Below are 17,399 nucleotides of genomic sequence, written 5' to 3'. Positions count from 1 at the left end.
CATTTTTATATTCTTTATGCTGTGAAAAAAGACACATCACACATGATAAAAAAAACTCTCAAAGGGAATAAAGTGAAAAATAGCATGCCTTGATCTATAATCCAATTCCATCAGTCTTTCTTTGGCCACGAATAACATTTTTTTCTTTGAGCTTATCTTGGGATCCTGTCTTGCAGGTAATAGGTTAGACTCCTGATGGCAAATCTATGGCACTTGTGCCAAAGATGACACACAGAGACTTCTCTGTGGGTACCAGGCTATCCCTGGTAGAGTTAGTTACTAGAAAGGCAGAGGGACTAGGGCAGAGGTGCATCCTTCCCTTTCACAACCTTCCCTCCCCAGCAGAGCACTCAAGCCACTCCCCTCCATTTCTCCCTCTCCTGTCTGGGCTAAAGCAGCAGGAGGAGGTGGTGGGGCACTAGTGGGCTGGGCACTGCACAGTTTATATCAGTTCATATAAATCTTTCTAAGTTTTTTTTTTAACTCATTCTGCTTGTCATTTCATATAGCACAGTAGTTTTCCTTTCCCAACCATATACAATAGCTTGTTTAGCCATTCCCTAATTGATGGATGCTCCCTCAGTTCCCAGTTCTTTGCCACCACAAAAAGAGCTGCTTAAAATACTTTTGTACAAGTAGGTCTTTTCTCCATATATATGATCTCTTTGGGATACAGACCCAGTGGTCATATTGCTAGGTCAAAGGATATGCATAAGTTTATGGCCCTTTGGGCATGGTTCTGTATTACTTTCCAGAATGGTTATAGTATACCTTCTTAATATATAAACACAGTCCCAACTTCTTTTTTTTTTTAAATAATCCTTTTTCTTTTAAATAAAATCATCTCAAGCAATAGGCCAGTCATGGGTTTCATACACTGTGTTCTGGTATTTTTGAGGGTCTTTTTGGATAAAAATTTTAGGCTATAGGGTTTCACTACTTTCTTGGGTTTTCTCTCTTCTGAATTTCTAGGGGTCTCAGATAGTATTCCTTCTTTCTAGTCACCCTCTATATTAAAGTATATTTGGGGGAAATACAGGAAATACTTTTTTATTCCTTTTTAAAAACCTTTTGACTAGATTGTAAGACATCTGGGAAATAGAGTCCATGTGCTATTACTATATATACAGTAGAAAGATTGAATGGAAGGCACCTAGGACATTGCATAGACCTCCCTTGCTCCTCCAGATATGTTATGGGAAGACATGGGCAAGAGTCATACAGAGTAAGAGTAGGATGACAGGGATAAGCTGCAGATTTTGGTGGGGTAGGAGGGAGGAAGGGGGAGTATCCTCATCGGTGGTAGCAGAGATGCATTGAAGTATTATTATTACTTACAAAGCACTTTCCTCAAAATAACTCTGGGTCAGAAGGTACAAGCATTGTTAGTCACATTTTACTGATGAGGAAACAGGTACAGATGGGTTACATGCCCACAATCCCAAGCAGCATGTGTAGGTATGAAAACTCAAATCCATGTCTTTTGATTTAGTCCATCACCTATGCCACCCTAGATCATTATGAGAAGCAAATAACTGAGCAGGGAAATGGGTTTCTTTTGCCACAGAATTTGCTGTCATTGTTGAGGTCCACACAGCCACTTGTTCCAGTGTTTATCCAGTTGCATGTGATGAAGATCAGTCTCTAAGCAAGTATGAGTTTGTGGTCACCAGTGGAGGCCCCATAGCTACTGATCGAGGTAGGAACTTCTGAGAAATGTTCATTTTTCATAAGAAAAAACACATGCTATGGAAAATAAAGAGAATGTTTATTCATATATTTTCCCCTTTTTCTTATCGTTGGTTCTGATTCTTGTTTTGTCTGTCCCTGTTGCCAGTTGGACCCACTATCTTGAACAAAATTGAAGCTGCTCTCACCAATCAGAACCTTTCAGTGGACGTTGTGGATCAATGCCTCGTTTGCCTCAAGGAAGAGTGGATGAAGTAATATGACACGATAAACATTTTATTATGTGCCTACTGGGTAGAGAGCATTGTATTAGGTTCAAGAAGAGATGGAAAATTTAGATAAAGCATATCCTCCTCTGGCAAGGAGTTTATAGCCTAGAGAGGGATAAATTACCAACACAAGTAGCCAAATACACATTGCATAAATGCATTAAGGAGTTTACAAAAGAGAGTGTTAGATGAGGTTTGAAGGGCAGTCATTATGTGGGAAGATAGGAAAATCAAGAAAGGTTTCCTAGAGGAGGTGTCATTTTGGTAAGACTTTTAAAAGATGAGCAGGAATTCAACAAATAGGTAATGGAGGAGAGGACTCTTAGGCAAAGAGAAAAGTATGAAGAGAGGCACAGAGCTCCTCTGGTTGGCAGGGACGAAGCATACAGTTCAGTTGGATGTAAAGTTTGGAAAGTAGAGTTCCTCAAGAATATACAGATGTTTGCCAGGTGGGTTTAGGTTTTTACTTTGTAGGCAATGGGAAGCTGTGGGAGACTGTTAAGGAGAGGAGAAGTATGACCAAATTTATGTATAACAAAGATTATTGTGACCAAGGATATTTGAAATGAATTGAGGGGAAGAGAAGGAGGCTACTCCTAAGTACTTGGTAATAGAGTAATAAGATGATGGAAGTGGGAATAAAGTAGTCAGATGGAAGAAATGTTGCAGGGATTGAATGGACAATCTGTTAACTGATTAGATGTGAGAGTTGAGAGGAAAGGAAGGGAAGAATCAAAGATAACCCCAAGGTTATAAACATAGGATGAATGCCAATACCTTAGATTAGTGGTGTCAAACTCAAATAGAAATGGAGCCCTGAGGGATATATATTGACTTGGAAAACCACAAATTAACGTTGTACTGCTTTTTATTTTGTTAAACATTTCCTCATTCCATTTTAATCTGGTAGCCATTTGTTTTTCAGCCCAAATTTGACACCTCTGCCATGGACAGAAATCAAAAAACAAAACAGTTTTAGGAGAAAAGATGATGAGTTCAGCTTTTATTTTGTTGAATTTGAGGTACTATCAGGATATTCAAGGGAATATTTCCTGGAAGGTAGATCATATATGTTCCTGGAACTCAGAACATGGGATGTGCATGGGAGAATCACCTGCATCTGAGGTATATAGGTGAAACTGTGGAATTAAATGAGATTATCTAGGAGTAGAGAGAGAAAATAAAGAAAACCAGTTACAGTTCCTAGAAGTATACCTACATTAAGAAGTCAAGATGATGGTCAATGAGTGAGCATTTATGAGCTGCCTACTCTGGGCTTGATCTTGTGCCAAGTATCCAGAGGCAAAAATAAGAAAATACCTCTTCATAAGAAGCTTATGTTCTGACAGAGATGTACGTGTATAAGAATATGCAAAATATAGACAAGGTAGTTTTGAGATCAAAAGAGAGCTGGGGAGAAGTCAGGAAAGGCCCGTTCAAAGTGGCTTTGAGTTGGGTATATAGTCAGTCCAAAGGCACAGAAATGGGCCATTTGGCATCAGCAGGCCCACTTGGTTGGACTGTAATGTACAAGGAACAGAATGAGGTGTAAGAAGACTGGAAAGTTGGGAAAGACCAGGTTGTGAAGAGGTTTAATTGCCAAATGTTTAATTCTGGAGGTAATAGGGAGCCTCTGAAGTTTGTTTTTTTGGGGGAGAATTACATGCTCAGAGCTGTACTTTGGCAAGTGTATAGGGTAGAGATTGGGAAAAAGATGAAGCAGAGAGATGAAGTCATCCAGGTAAAAGGTAATGAGGGGCTGAATAAGTTGGTTATGTGAATGGGAGAAAGATGACAAGATCTGTCCATCAATTGGAAATTTGGGGAGTCAAAGACAACACCAAATGGCAAACTTAACTCCTGGCCTTAAACTAGGGGACTTCAGCATTCGTTTTGCTCCTCCCTCAAATTTCCAATTCTTTATTTTCCTCAAATCTTGTGGATTCCTCTTTTGTTCCTTCTTAGCCCTGCAAAGAGATTGACACATCCTGCATCTCACCATTTACTCACGAGGGTTCTCTTCCCTTCTTTGAAGATGTTAGCATTACTTTTCCCTGCCTTCAAATATGACTATTTCCTCTGTCCCTAGACCCTTTAATCCCTTCAGATTATCATCCTAGCTCTTTCCTCTCAGCCAGACCCTTAGAAAAAGCTATTTATACTATCTTATTTTCCATTCCTTTTTCATTCTAATCTTCAATTTGACTTCAGACCATATCTTCAACTGAAAGCTACCCTTTCCAAAGTTACCATTAATTTTTTTTTTTAAATCCTTACCTTCTATCTTAGAATCAGTATTGTGTTCCAAGGCAGAAGAATGGAAAAGACTAGGCTCACACAGCTAGGAAGTATGTAGGCCAGGTTTGAACCCAGGAAAATTCCCATCTCTTGGCTAAGGATCGTTTCCTTCTTTGTCTTTGTATTGATGGGACCTTAGAGAGCTCAGAGCACATGGAGCTTAATGAAAACTTGTTGATAAATTGATTGGTATAGAAATGGTAATCAAACCCATGGGTGTTGATGAAACCACCCAGTGAAAGTATAGAAAGAAAAGGACAGAGCCTTATGGTACAGCTGTGTCGTAAGTGATATACAAAATGATCTAGCAAAAGAGGCTGAGAAAGGAGTGATTAGAGAGGTAGAAGGAAAACTAGAGAGCAATATCACAAAAAATCAAGAGTGGAGAAGGTAATGTCAGTGTCGTGTTGCAGAGAGATAGAGAAAAGGCTATTAGATTTGGCAATTCAGAGATCTTTGGAAAATTTGGATATCAGTTTCAGTTTAATGATAAGACTAGAAGCCAGATTTTGTGAGGTTTAAAAGAAAGGTGGCTCAATGGATAGAATAAGTCCTAGATTAAAATCTAGCCTTCTTAGCTGTGTGATCCTGGGCAAGCCACTTAACTCTAATTGCCTAGTCCTTATTGCTCTTCTGCCCTGGAACTGATACTCAGTATCAATTCTAAGACAGAAGGTAAAGTTTAAAAAAAAAAAAAAAAAAAAAAAAAAAAGAGGGACAGGAAAGAAGTGTGGGCTACTCTTTCAAAGAATTTCGCTAAAAAGAGAGAGAGAGAAACTATCTTTTAGAGAAGATGGGATCCAGCAATGTAGAGAAAAGAGAGAACAGTTAGGAAGAGAGGAAAAACAGGCATGTGCCTGTGTGTTTGAAGAAGAGAGGGTTTTCTAGTAGTGTGTGGTCAGTAGTGTCAAAAGTTGTATTGAGGTTAGAGATGATATGGACTACAAAAAGGCCATCGTATTTGATAATTAGATAAATGTAGTTTTAGTAGAGTAGTTGGGGAAAGAAATAACATCAAAGGTTTTTTCTTTTTTAAGTTTACCCTGTAGAGGGGAAGAGAGAGTACCCTAATGGACTAACAAGGGGAGGATTTTTAAGAATTGACAAAGAAAGTTTTAATATGTATGAGAGAGCTGAAACAAGGAGGATACCAGAAATAAGGTCATCAAAGGTGCAAATGGGTAAATTAGCTGTAGTGTGAGATAGCTCTGTTTTTTTCTTCTGATAGAAAGGAAGAAAGGAAGAGAGAAGATTTAATGATGTTGACAAAGTTTTAGGAATGTATTGAAAGAACTAAGGGTGTTCGTGTTGCATGCAGTAAGTATTCTCATTAAAGTAAAGAGGCAGCTTGGTAAAAATATAGCTTGGGTTTTCATGAATATTTTCTTAATATTTTTGCTAGAGAGTAAAAAACTATGTCTGGAATATATTAGTTAAAAAGGCAGAGGCTATTGGCTTATGTGGCTCAGCCTCACTTCTCTTGTAGAAATCATGTTTTAATTAGTAGACCATAAATCATAAACTAAAGTGATTAGGATTCCTGTTTACTTAGGTAATTTGCTTCTTTGTGTTTTCATTTATGGTCATTTCATATTAGGTAAAGGATATTATTTAGGTTTTCTGATTGTGATTCTAACACACAGTACTATGCTTAGGAAAAACCAGTTTCTCACATTTAAGAAAATATTGCTTACTAAATTGTAGTTTTTCTACTTTAGACTTGACATATAGGGTAAACTTTGACAAATGAGTACTTCTAAAACTTTTGTGCATCATTTGTTCTTTAGAATGTCATTTTTTTGGAGCCATCGAGTTCCATCTTAGCTATAAAATAGAGTCTTGTCTGACTAGAGATACTTGCAGAACACTCTTAGCTATTCATTCTTTTGGCTTCTGTAGGAGGGGTTTGAACACCGTAATTATTGTGTTTTGTTTTACCTAGCAAAGTGAAGGTGCTTTTCAAATTCACCAAAGTGGACAGTCGGCCCAAAGAGGACACCCAGAAACTTTTAAGCATTTTGGGAGCAGCTGAGGAAGATAATGTAAAACTCCTGAAGTTCTGGATGACTGGGTTAAGCAAGACCTACAAATCACACCTCATGTCTACTGTTCGAAGCCCTACTTCCTCAGAATCTCGAAACTGATGGCATGGTGGGAGTGTATATCTCAGGATTTTGTCTCCTGGGATCATGTTATTCATTTCCCTTTCTAACATGTCCACAGCACATCATTGTTTGAATCACAAAATATAATTGTCCACAAATTCCACTTGGAGAACTATAAGTTTAATCTTTGAATTGCTCAGAAATTAGACATTTTCCACCCAGAAATGTACACAGATAAACCTAATTTCTGGCCTCCACGTGGTAGTTGTAACTAATCCTGTTTTTTCTTCAGAACTTAAAAAAGGAACAGCCCACCCACACAGTGACATTGGAAAATATAAACAACTGTATTCTTATCCATATCAGTTCATCTCCTAATGGGGCAATGGAGAGAGAAACTATAAGAAAAACTTACATTTGTTAGTGCTAAAGACTTTTTCATTTCAAATTTTAGAAAAGAAAAAAGCTGAAGTTAGGGTCAGATTTTGCTACAAATTTTTTTTTCAACACTTCCAATTTAAGACTGAGCGAGACTTATGTGATTTTTCAGTTTGGTAGAGAACATCCAGAGTTTCCTCAGTTCCCTCACCATTTTTAGTAATCTAATCTTGAGTCTGAGAGCTGCTCTGGGTCTTTGGAAAAGATTTGTAGAGTTATAGCAGCTATTTATCCTTAAATGGATTCGAATTCTATTTGAAGTGAGAAAAATAGGTAATCAATTATTTTTGGAATGGAAACCCAACAACAAGCTAAAGACACTCATTTGCAAATGTACTCTAGCTAGGGTTCTCTGTAGTTGCATGTGAAAATAACCTGTGACCTCCAATTTTGAAGAGGCTTATTATTTTATATAAAGCTGTTACTTTTGCCTAAATGTTAAATATAGACATTTAATTTCCCAACCTGAGAAAATGTGAATTAGAGTTCCTAATAATAGCATTTAGATTCTGACCTTTCATAATCACTCTGCCCTTCAGAACTTGTTAAAGCCTTGACTAATAACAACTAAAAGCAATTTCAAGATTATGGTAGATTTTTAAATTTCATCAACCCATTGCAATTGCATTTCTAACAAGACTTGGTGATTTTGCAACAACTTTTTTGCTGATTTATCTAAGGGGGGATTTGTTGGTGTTTATTTAAATTATATTTAACACGAAAATTAAGTTTTTATGTCGTTAACTCTATAATGCTAAAGCATTAAAACACAATAAAGATGTATTTTTGTAAAGTGGAGAAGAGAAGTATTTTTGAACTAGTATGTGAAACATAGTTGGCTTCAGCAATGCAATGTGTTATTATGAACAGCTTATGAAAAGTAGGTTAAACTCTTAAATATTTAAATAATTAAAATCTTGGGAGCTCTTTCCCAAAGTGTAGTTATTCATTTCAAGATACCAACTGTAAATGATTTGCCTCTTAATAAATTTGTAAATACATCTCTATTATATATTTTTTGGACATGCCCAATTTGGGAAGTTGTTTTGCTGGAGTATACTTTTTTCAGTGAGGGAAGAGAGAGGTGGGAGAGAAAATAGACTTTTATTAATTTTATATAAAGCATGTAAATCTAAGAAGATGGTTGTCTCAAAAGAAGTATTACCAAGAGATGATTTGGACAGGGTATTTAACTTTAACAGATAGGTCAATAAAGACTTGTCTAGCCAAATGTCCTTAATTGATGTCATGAAAACAAAACCATGGGATTATGAATTTAGCACTGGAAGGGGGACCTTAGCCATCTAGTCCAATTAACTCATTTTCCCAGATGAAGAAACTACTCTGCCAAAATAGATTTACACTTGTTCTGCAACAGTCTTAAGTGCCTAGAATATTGAGATACTAATGTATTACAATATTCTGAAATGACAATGAGTATGTGGGTTGTGCCTGCATGTATTTTAGAAACTGAGGAGATGGAATAGTCGGCCACTTCTAGTCATATGGTAATTTGAATTCAAGATATTTAATAAGCAGAGTGATTCAAGAAATAGTGGTAAGATTGAAGGTCAAGTTCTTTATGTGGCCCACTGAAATATACAACAGAAAGACTGAGAAAATTAAAATGAATGGAAATTTAGGATGAGAAAAGCAAATGCTAGTACAACCAAAAACAGAGAGAATAGTTAAACTCCTATTCTTTAAATATTACCAAAAAAATGCTACAAGCTGCCAGAAGTGAAGAAATAATTTATCACAGAAATAATTTCCAGTTATAGCAAACTTTTTAAGGAAGACAGAATATTGCATAGATATACACAAGATAACTCCCTGAAATGTTATCACAACTTTTGTTGGAACCACAACTTATACACATCTACTTTAACAAAAACTTTATAATGGCACCAGACAGAATAATGAGCAAAGAGATATGAGAAAACTACAGTAAGTTAACTTCATCACTGCTGAACTGCACAAAAAAGGCCAGTACCAATTGAGGTGAATAGAATGGGAATCTCCCATAATGACCCTAGAGACAGAAGAGACCCCTGTAAACAAGGCTCTGTTTTTCCAGAGGCAGTAAGTTACTAAGAAGTCTGTCCTGGGACTCTACTGAGGACTGAAGATCCAGTGCTCTGTCTTATTTAAAATCATTTGGGGTTCTATTTGGAAATATTGAGCATCAAGATATGTAGTATTTTACAAACTTCCTGTGGACATGTGGAGAACTTTGAAACTACATTCCCAGTGATCCAATGGGTTTCCGGTTTTGGACATGGGGATGTCTCTGATGTCCCCATGTATAGGGCACCTTAAATTCGGAGGTCGGGCTTGAGACGGTCTCTCTTGTGGCTACGTAGTGAGGATGGGCACTGGCGGTAACTTTGAAGAGTTTTTACCAGGCGCGTGGTCTAATAATTCATCTCTATTAGCATGGCTTTTATTAAAATACTAATTTCCCTTTTAATATCTGCCTTCATCATTTTTACAAATAACAGTTTGGCCAACCACGTGAGGAGACGGACTCTAAATTTTTCAGATAGACTAAAACATCAGAAACGCTCTTTTTTCTCGCCTAATCCTCTCCCTATTCTCCCCAGCCTAGAGGCTGCTTTACAAGGAAGATGGACAATGGTTTTAATTGCCGCTGGGCTGCGAATCCTTTTGCCCAATGCCCGTGTGGTAACTTTGATGAGTTTTTACCAGGCATGTGGTCTAATAATTTACCTCTATCAGCATGGCTTTTATTAAAATAACTAATTTCCCTTTTAATATCTGCCTTCATCATTTTTACAAATAACAGTTCTGAACCTCAAAGATCTTGGGAAAGGATATGCAAGGACTCTACCATCACTTGTTCTGTGAAGACACTTCAGGAAGTGGTCAGCCCAGGAACTTGGGCATCTCAGTTAGAAATGAAACAGGGTTGATGACATGAAGCTGGGAAAGGATTTCTCGGTCCTGACAAAAAACTAATTCAGGAACTGAGACTGGAGAAATGAATAAACAGAAAAAGACACCAACCATAAAAAAAAAAAAAAAAAATTATAATACAGTCCAGAAGAAGAAAGTAACTGCAACATCTGCAAGTACTGATTCAAAGTAAAAAAAAAAAATCTAAAGACTACATGAATATGCAGAGGTTAAAAATGAAAATATCTTACAAAAAGAATTAAAAGAATCATTTAGAATAGAAAGTAGCACACTTTGCCCAAGTAACAGTCTATAAAAATTCAAATGGACCAAACATCATTGATTCCACAAGGCAAGAATATTAGAACAAAATCAAAAGATTGAAAAAAAGATAAGAAAACTATCTATCAGAAGTAACTGATCTCAGAATCATCTAACTCCCTGAAAACCACAATTAAAAAAATTTGGACTCTGCATTTTAAAAAATGAGTAAAAACTCTTAGAATCAAAAGGCAAAATTAAAATAGAACCCATTTAATCATCTAAAACAAATTCCCAAAGAAAAAAATCCAGGAATGCCATTACCAAAATGCAGAGCTTTTAAAACTAAGAAAATATACCAGAAAGAAAGATTTCAAGTACTAAAGAACCAGTCAGTATTATATAAGACCTCTAAAAAACAAGTAGAGATCTTGGAATACAATACTCCAAAAGGCAAAAGATACAAGCTTACAAATTAGAACAGGTCAATCTACAAAGCTACTAGCTAAATCACTAAAGGTTTCAAAAGCAATTTTGTGTATATATTATCTATGAGTGTGTGTGTATATATGTATGATTTACACATAATACATAAATGTTTATATAAGACCTCTAATAATAGCTTCCACTTGAGCACTTTAAGGTTTATAAAATTCCTTACAAATGCCCTAAATAGGGCTGTGTGGGGACTGTTATTTTCATTTTTATAGAAGAGAAATATAGCAGATACAAAGTAAACTTGCAGGGTATTTGAATTTGAGCTGAGTTTTGAAAGAAACCAAGAATTCTATGGGGTGGAGGTGTTCTAAGAGTATTCCAGGTTTTGATGACAGCTAGTTCAAAAGCATGGAGCTAGAGCAGGGATAGCAAATCTTTTAGAGAAGAAATGCCACCCTCCCCCACAGAGTGCTATGCCCACCCCACCCACCAGACCGAGTGCCAGGGGTGCCCTGCCCCACTCCTTACTCCACACAGGGGAGGGAGGAAGTCCTCCTATTGGGCTGCTGGGCAGAGGGGCAGGTGAAGTGAAAAAATGTCATCAAGCATGATAGAGAGGGGGAGGGGAGCAGCTGCATCAGAGTCCCTCTGCCTTTCTAGTAATGAACTCTGGTGGGGGAGGGCAGCCCCATGCCCACAGAGAGTGCTCTATGTGCCATCTTTGGCACCCTTGCCATAGGTTCACCCTCACTGAGCTAGAGGATGTAGTGCCATGTGGGTAATAACATCACAGACATTCTGACTTAACCGCAGTGTGTGAAGAATGAATGAATAAAAAATGGTACTTAGTGTGTGTCAGGTGCTGTGGATACAAAAAGAAGAAGCAAGACATCTGCTAAATTCAAAGAGTTTATATTCTAACAGGGAAAAAATATATATAGAGAGAGAAACATGACAACCAGGAAAGGGTGTTTTTACTAGAGAGTAAAAGGGTTGGTGAGTTAAGTTATAGAACATTACATGTTTTTTCCAAGTACTGATTTGATTACTGTTCAATGAGCATGGAAAGCAGCTGGAAAGTTGGTGGGAAGGGGTAGGAAGAGGAAGGTGTACAAGCTGGCATAAAGTGGAGATGGCCAGTGAGAAAGCAGAGGAGTAAGGTGTTAAGAGGCTGGAAAGATAAGCAGGACAATATAAAGAGCTCATATTTAATCCTAAAGGTAATAAGGAGCCACCACAAAGTATAATAGTGTTGATTTGATTCTGAGATCAGAGAAAGAGTTACAAAGAGAGAAGGGGTTGGGGAGGGATCATTTTACATGCTTGATAGTAGGGCAGTTTGCCCAGAGAGATAGCCATGGTCTGGTCTGGTGGTCGGTGGCTGACTGGATATGATGGGCTTGTTGAATTTGTAATCATCAATTAAGACAGCTCCTCTCAGGTTGAGAGTTCAAAGCTGGGTGGACTAACTTCCCTTGGGGACTTGGAACATTATTTTCTCTGGGGCAGGCTCTAGGTGCCATTTCAAGTAGAAAAAATCAGGGCAGCAACATGACTGATGGCTGGAGTGTGAAATATATTCTGGCCTAGAGGCTTGGGTCCAGTTACATATACTGGGCTAGTTGAAGTTGGATTAATTCACCAAATGACAAAATAGCCTCAACAATTTAGTCTAAATAGTGGTTAGCACTGTGCCTGCCATTCTCTAGTAAAATGTATAAGAATTAAAGAATAGATTAAAATGTAGAATCTAATAATATGCTGCTTATAGCAAACACATTTAAGTCAAAAATATAAATATCAAAATGAAAGACTGGAAATGACAATATCAAAATGGAATATAAACTAGAAAATATATAATTGAAGAGTATTACATAATGCTAAAAGTCTGATACAAAATGATACTGTTATCTATTTAAATATACACCTAATAATTTTGCAGCAAAAATTCCCAGCTGTTCAAGAAGATTTTAAAAAATCATGGGAGATATTAATATTTCATCATCAGTATATGATAAATCCAAGCAAAAGGATTTTTTAAAATGAAAGAGCTAAATAATATTAAAAAGTAATAGAAAATATAATATCTAATATGTAATAGGGAGGTAATTTAAATAAGTCAAAGAACACTTTCTTTTCAAATGTCCAAAGGCTTTATATAAAAATTTATTTGGGCTGAACCATGAAGGCATTTAGTTAACAAGTATTTATGAAGTGCCTATGATGTGTTAGACACTGGGAAGAGAAAGAAACAATTCCTGTTAGAGATTCTTATGAGAGGCAACAAATACATAAAAACACACGTAGCAAAAATATAAAGGTAATAAATACAAAAAATAAGTAGTTAAATATAAAATACGTTGAGGGGCAGGAAAGGGTTGGTGCAGGTGGTGATGGTGCCTGAGCTACATCTAGAAAGGAAAGAGTGACTTTTGTGAGGGGGAAGTAAGGGGACAGGGGTCAAGGACTGGCCAGCATAGAGAATGGGAGGAACAGAGAAAAGGTACATTTTGGCTAGATTGAAGAATATGGGCAGGGCAGGTTGGTTAGGACTTTAAAAGCTAAACAGAAGCTTTTATACTTGATGCTAAGGACAATAGGAAGTCCCTGGTTTGACATGGTCAGATTTGCACTTCAGGAAAATTACTTTGGTAGCAATTTGTAGGATGGAAGGCCTAGGACATAGAAAAACATTAGCCAGAAAGAACAATCAGAAAGTTGCAATAATATAGGAAAGCAGAAAAAGGGTCTGAACTAGGGGGTCAACTATGTGAGACAGGAAAAGGATTTAGCTATTGGATAGATATGAGGTATTCGAGTGTCGGTTTGAATGAAAGATTACCAAGGTAGCAACAACAACTGGCCTTTAATGAAGGAATTGCAATCTGGGGTCATCACCCAGCATCCAGTGTAAGAGTGTCCTCTAGGTGTTTAAATATATATCAAGCAGAAGAGCCTCATGGAAGGCACAGAAGTTAAATAAATTGTTTTGCAAAACAATTAATTGGAGGAGAGCTTCTGAGGATTAAGTTGCTTTTACAAAATGTGGTTAACAGTGGGATCCAGCAACTATTTTAACTACAGCTCTCGGGCAGGTCCGAGCTCTGGCAAGGTCATGTCATAGATGCATTTAACAAGAGAAATGAGGTAACTAGGATAATGCTGAGATTAGGAACCCGAGACCCTGGAAAGATGGTGGTGACTTTTGACAGAAAAAAGGCATAAAGTATAGCAAAGCAGATATGCATTTACAGACCATAATGGATAAAACGAATGTTAAAAATCGTTTCTGCAGGCATTTGGAAAGATATATGTATATAATAAAGTCTGGGGGGGGGGTAAGATAATGGCAATACAGATACTGCATATAAAAAATTGTGATATACCTGCATCTCAGAGGCAAATTAATAGTTCTAATGTTGTTGCGATGTTTAAGAGAAACTTAAGTTGAATGTGCTCCTAAAGGAGGAAGGGAACAAAGCATCATTCCAGTAGAAAGCAAAAAATAAACAAACAAGATCAGAGTAGAGATCAAAACAATTTTTTTAAATGAAAAGATGAAGTGGGGGTGGGGCCAGGTGGGGCAGAACCATGGGAGGTAAAAGATTTTTTTGTTTGTTTTTAATGAAAAGATAAAACCAAAAAAAATTTTAAGGCTAAAAAAGGATGAACCATTTGCGACTCTCATCAGTTAAAGAAGCGAGTAAATGAGAAATTAGAGCACAAAGACAAGATATCCCGGAAGTTCGCTTGATTTTGCTCACTTCATGAAAACCAACCAGCCAGCCTCGCAAAGTGCAATGCCAAGTGCTGGGGTGGCAAAGCCCGCAAAAAAAACTCCAACATTTCCTGATCAGAGAAGCAAGACCCCAAGACCAGATTCTCCGAAAGTGCCTGGAGGAGGCTGTGCGGGTGACTGCATATCTTGCATTCTTCCACCCTTAGGGAGCAAATATTTCACGTCTCCCCTGAGGGTATAAGGCAGTAGTTACCCTCTATGACCCTGGGAGCAGAGCCCGGCAGCCTCGGCCGGTGTCTGAGGCGCTGGGGCAAAAGCGCTGCCCTCGCCACTAACCCAGTCCCGGGCCTGGATCACTGGCCCTCGAGACAGGAGCCGCCCGCAAGGTCTGCGCGCCACTGCTTGGCGCAGGCGCAGTTGGGCTGGAGCATGTGGCGGTTGCGCTGGCAGACGTTAGGCCTCGCGGCTGTGAGTCTCGGCTTGGCTTTGGAAACACTGGGCTTCCTGGTCGGTTGGTTGAGGCAGCAACGGCGACGGCGGCATCGCCCCCCGCGGCGAGAGGTGCTCTTCTTCCCCTCACAGGTGACCTGTACCGAGGCCCTGCTGCAGGCCCAGCGGCAGGGAGGCCCTCAGGGGGCGGCGCCGGCGCCCACAGCTGCTGGGCCCGACTGCCGGAGGTCGCCTGGGGCGACGGCGGGCGCGGCCGCCTCGGCCGCGGTCGCTGCGGCCCAGACTACAGCGTCGTCGGCGGCCTCGAGCTGCCTATGCCCGCTCCCGCACGGGGAGAGCTCCCTGAGCCGCCTCCTGCAGTACGTGTTGTCAGCCCGCAGCAGCCTCGAGCTCTGCCTATTCGCCTTCTCCAACCCGCAGCTGGGCCGCGCCGTGCATTTGCTGCACCAGCAGGGCGTCCGCATCCGCGTGGTCACCGATTGCGACTACATGGCCCTCAACGGCTCTCAGATCGGCCGCCTCCGCAAAGCTGGTAGGTAGCAGCTGCGCGGAGAGTGGAAGGCACGCGCCTGGGACCCCGGGCTCTGGCCCAAGCTCACGTCTTGGGCCCACGCCCACGCCTCGTGGTGGAGGCGGGGTGGGGACCGCCCATCCGGTTTAGACTGTCTGGGGTTCGAAAACTCTGTGCCAGGGTTATTGGAGATATATGTACTGGGTACAGGATGTTCTCAGAACCTTAATGAAGTTGAAGACTTCCAGAACACTGTAGATACACATACATAGATGCATGCATGCATGCATGCATGGCATACATATTACGAATAGATATTGATAAGCATGTAATTGTGCATGCATATTATATATACATATACTTTATTATAAATGTATTAGGACTTACCATAGAGCTGCTATGGGAAAGGAAAAATGAGACCCAGAGTAGAGTGAGACTTTTCTTAGAAGAATTTGAACGAATTTGGGAGTTCAGTCCTGTAGACTTTTTTCCCTGAAGCAAAATTTACCAAAAGCCCCTTGAAAAATCCATAGTAGTAGTTTCTGCAATCATTCTCTGTGTAGCCCCCTTAATTCATTTGTACTACCAGTGTGTGAGAGATTACACATGGATTTTTGTGCCATGGTACAGTGTCAGATTTTGGTACAAATAGCTTTTTAAATGTGAGTACTTTTAATTGTTGGAATGGGACTTTTTGTTTGATCAGTAAGATTTAGATCAGAGAGAAATAAGGACCAGTTGAGGATCTAAAAATCTCAGTTTAGTAATTAACTTTTTCTTCTTTGTTCTTCCCGCCTCATGTTTGCCAAAAACTATTTGGGGTTAAAAGGTAAATATTGTCAGTTAAATACTAAAGATAATTAGAGACAATCAGTGGGTTTATTATGCTGAAATTATTATCTCCCATCTTTGTTTATTTCTCTTCAGCTGTGTACTAGATACCTTAAGTGTTTAAGAAGGGGATAATTTAAGAAATGGATTGTTAATTATATCAACCTGTTAAGATTTATTCTGTTGTTGGACAGCTCTCTACTTTGAGACCTGCACATGCCCCTTCTAGAATGTGTAATACAGTGAAGAAACACCCCATATAGGGGGTGGGGGGAGAGACAGTTGTGCTTGTAGTGGACTCCAGTTAAATGGAGTTCAAAAACTGGGCTGACTTTTACTTAGCATCACACTCTTGGTAAGGTATCCTCCACCAAGAAAAAGTCAGTATATTGCCCAATTGAGATTGGAGTGCTGGTATGTAAGGAAATTCTGAAATGACTTTATTTCAGGATGCATTATTGAAAAAAAATTTACCATTTTTGCAGGTATCCAGGTACGACATGATCAAGGTGCTGGTTACATGCATCACAAATTTGCTATTGTGGATAAGAAGATGCTTATTACTGGCTCTCTCAACTGGACCACACAAGCTATTCAGAACAATAGAGAGAATGTTTTAATTGTTGAGGATGAAGAGTATGTGAGACTTTTCTTGGAAGAATTTGAACGTATTTGGGAGGAGTTCAACCCTGTAAACTATACTTTTTTCCCTCAGAGAAAGTGAAGCAAAGTAAAACCAAAGTCCTACTCTAATGTTTTCCTTAGGGTTGTAGGTAAAACAACTTACAGTGGGGTCCCTTGGACAATTTGAAGATAGACCTCTTATCCTGAATACCATGCTATAGTAAGTTGTATTATGGTGAGGTTCCATCTAACATGTTCATTGCTATTCTTCAGTTGGAAAAACTTTAATAGCATCGATTTTTTTTGGAAACAAAGGAAATGCCCAACAATTTTTAACATTTTAATTCTTATTTGTTTACAGAAATCTATTGAACTATATTTCTGTGTTCAATTGAGATTTTCTGTCTTCCCCTATGAACATACTTCTTTCCATATGATTAGTTTGCTCAGCTCTGCTAAGAGTATACCTCCATGATTGTACTCAAAGGTCAAAGGCCTGAATCCAAAGTATAAAAAGGAACAAGAAGAGGAGAGAAAAAAGGTACATATGATGAGCAAGTTTCTCCTTTTGGATCATCGCACTACTTATCCTTTGCTTACCACAGTAGTCATTCCGTATGGTAGGGGAAAGAGAATTAAGTGCAACCTTGCAAGATATATTATTAAAATATATTTGTGTATAAGCAAACATTTCAGTCTTTCTTTACCATGTTTACTAGAACATGATTTAGCTAATGGCAGTAAATAATAGGAGCCTGAAATAGGCTGCTAGTTAAAATTTAGGTATTTAATTTCTTCTTATATACATTCTCACTTTGGCAGTGTGCTCT

General features: G+C 38.7%; 2 protein-coding genes across 2 annotated transcripts in view; both read left to right on the top strand.

The window, feature by feature from the left end:
• Positions 1–8,030, top strand: part of FLCN (folliculin) — a 33,353-nt gene extending 25,323 nt beyond the window's left edge. Inside the window, exons 10-12 of the mRNA XM_044661660.1 lie at positions 1,568–1,699; positions 1,838–1,943; positions 6,199–8,030. Coding sequence (XP_044517595.1) covers positions 1,568–1,699; positions 1,838–1,943; positions 6,199–6,400 — 440 coding nt within the window. The 3' untranslated portion in view covers positions 6,401–8,030. The remainder of the gene's footprint in view (positions 1–1,567; positions 1,700–1,837; positions 1,944–6,198) is intronic.
• A 6,552-nt stretch (positions 8,031–14,582) lies between these two features.
• PLD6 (phospholipase D family member 6) lies at positions 14,583–16,669 on the top strand. Its single transcript, XM_044657571.1, has 2 exons — positions 14,583–15,135; positions 16,431–16,669. Exons 1-2 carry the CDS (start codon positions 14,583–14,585, stop codon positions 16,667–16,669), a joined length of 792 nt encoding a protein of 263 aa, XP_044513506.1.
• The last annotated feature ends 730 nt before the right edge of the window (positions 16,670–17,399 follow it).

The sequence above is a fragment of the Gracilinanus agilis genome, chromosome 1 (genome assembly GCF_016433145.1).
Source record: "Gracilinanus agilis isolate LMUSP501 chromosome 1, AgileGrace, whole genome shotgun sequence".
Taxonomy (NCBI): domain Eukaryota; kingdom Metazoa; phylum Chordata; class Mammalia; order Didelphimorphia; family Didelphidae; genus Gracilinanus; species Gracilinanus agilis.
This window is presented reverse-complemented; position numbering and strand designations above follow the sequence as displayed.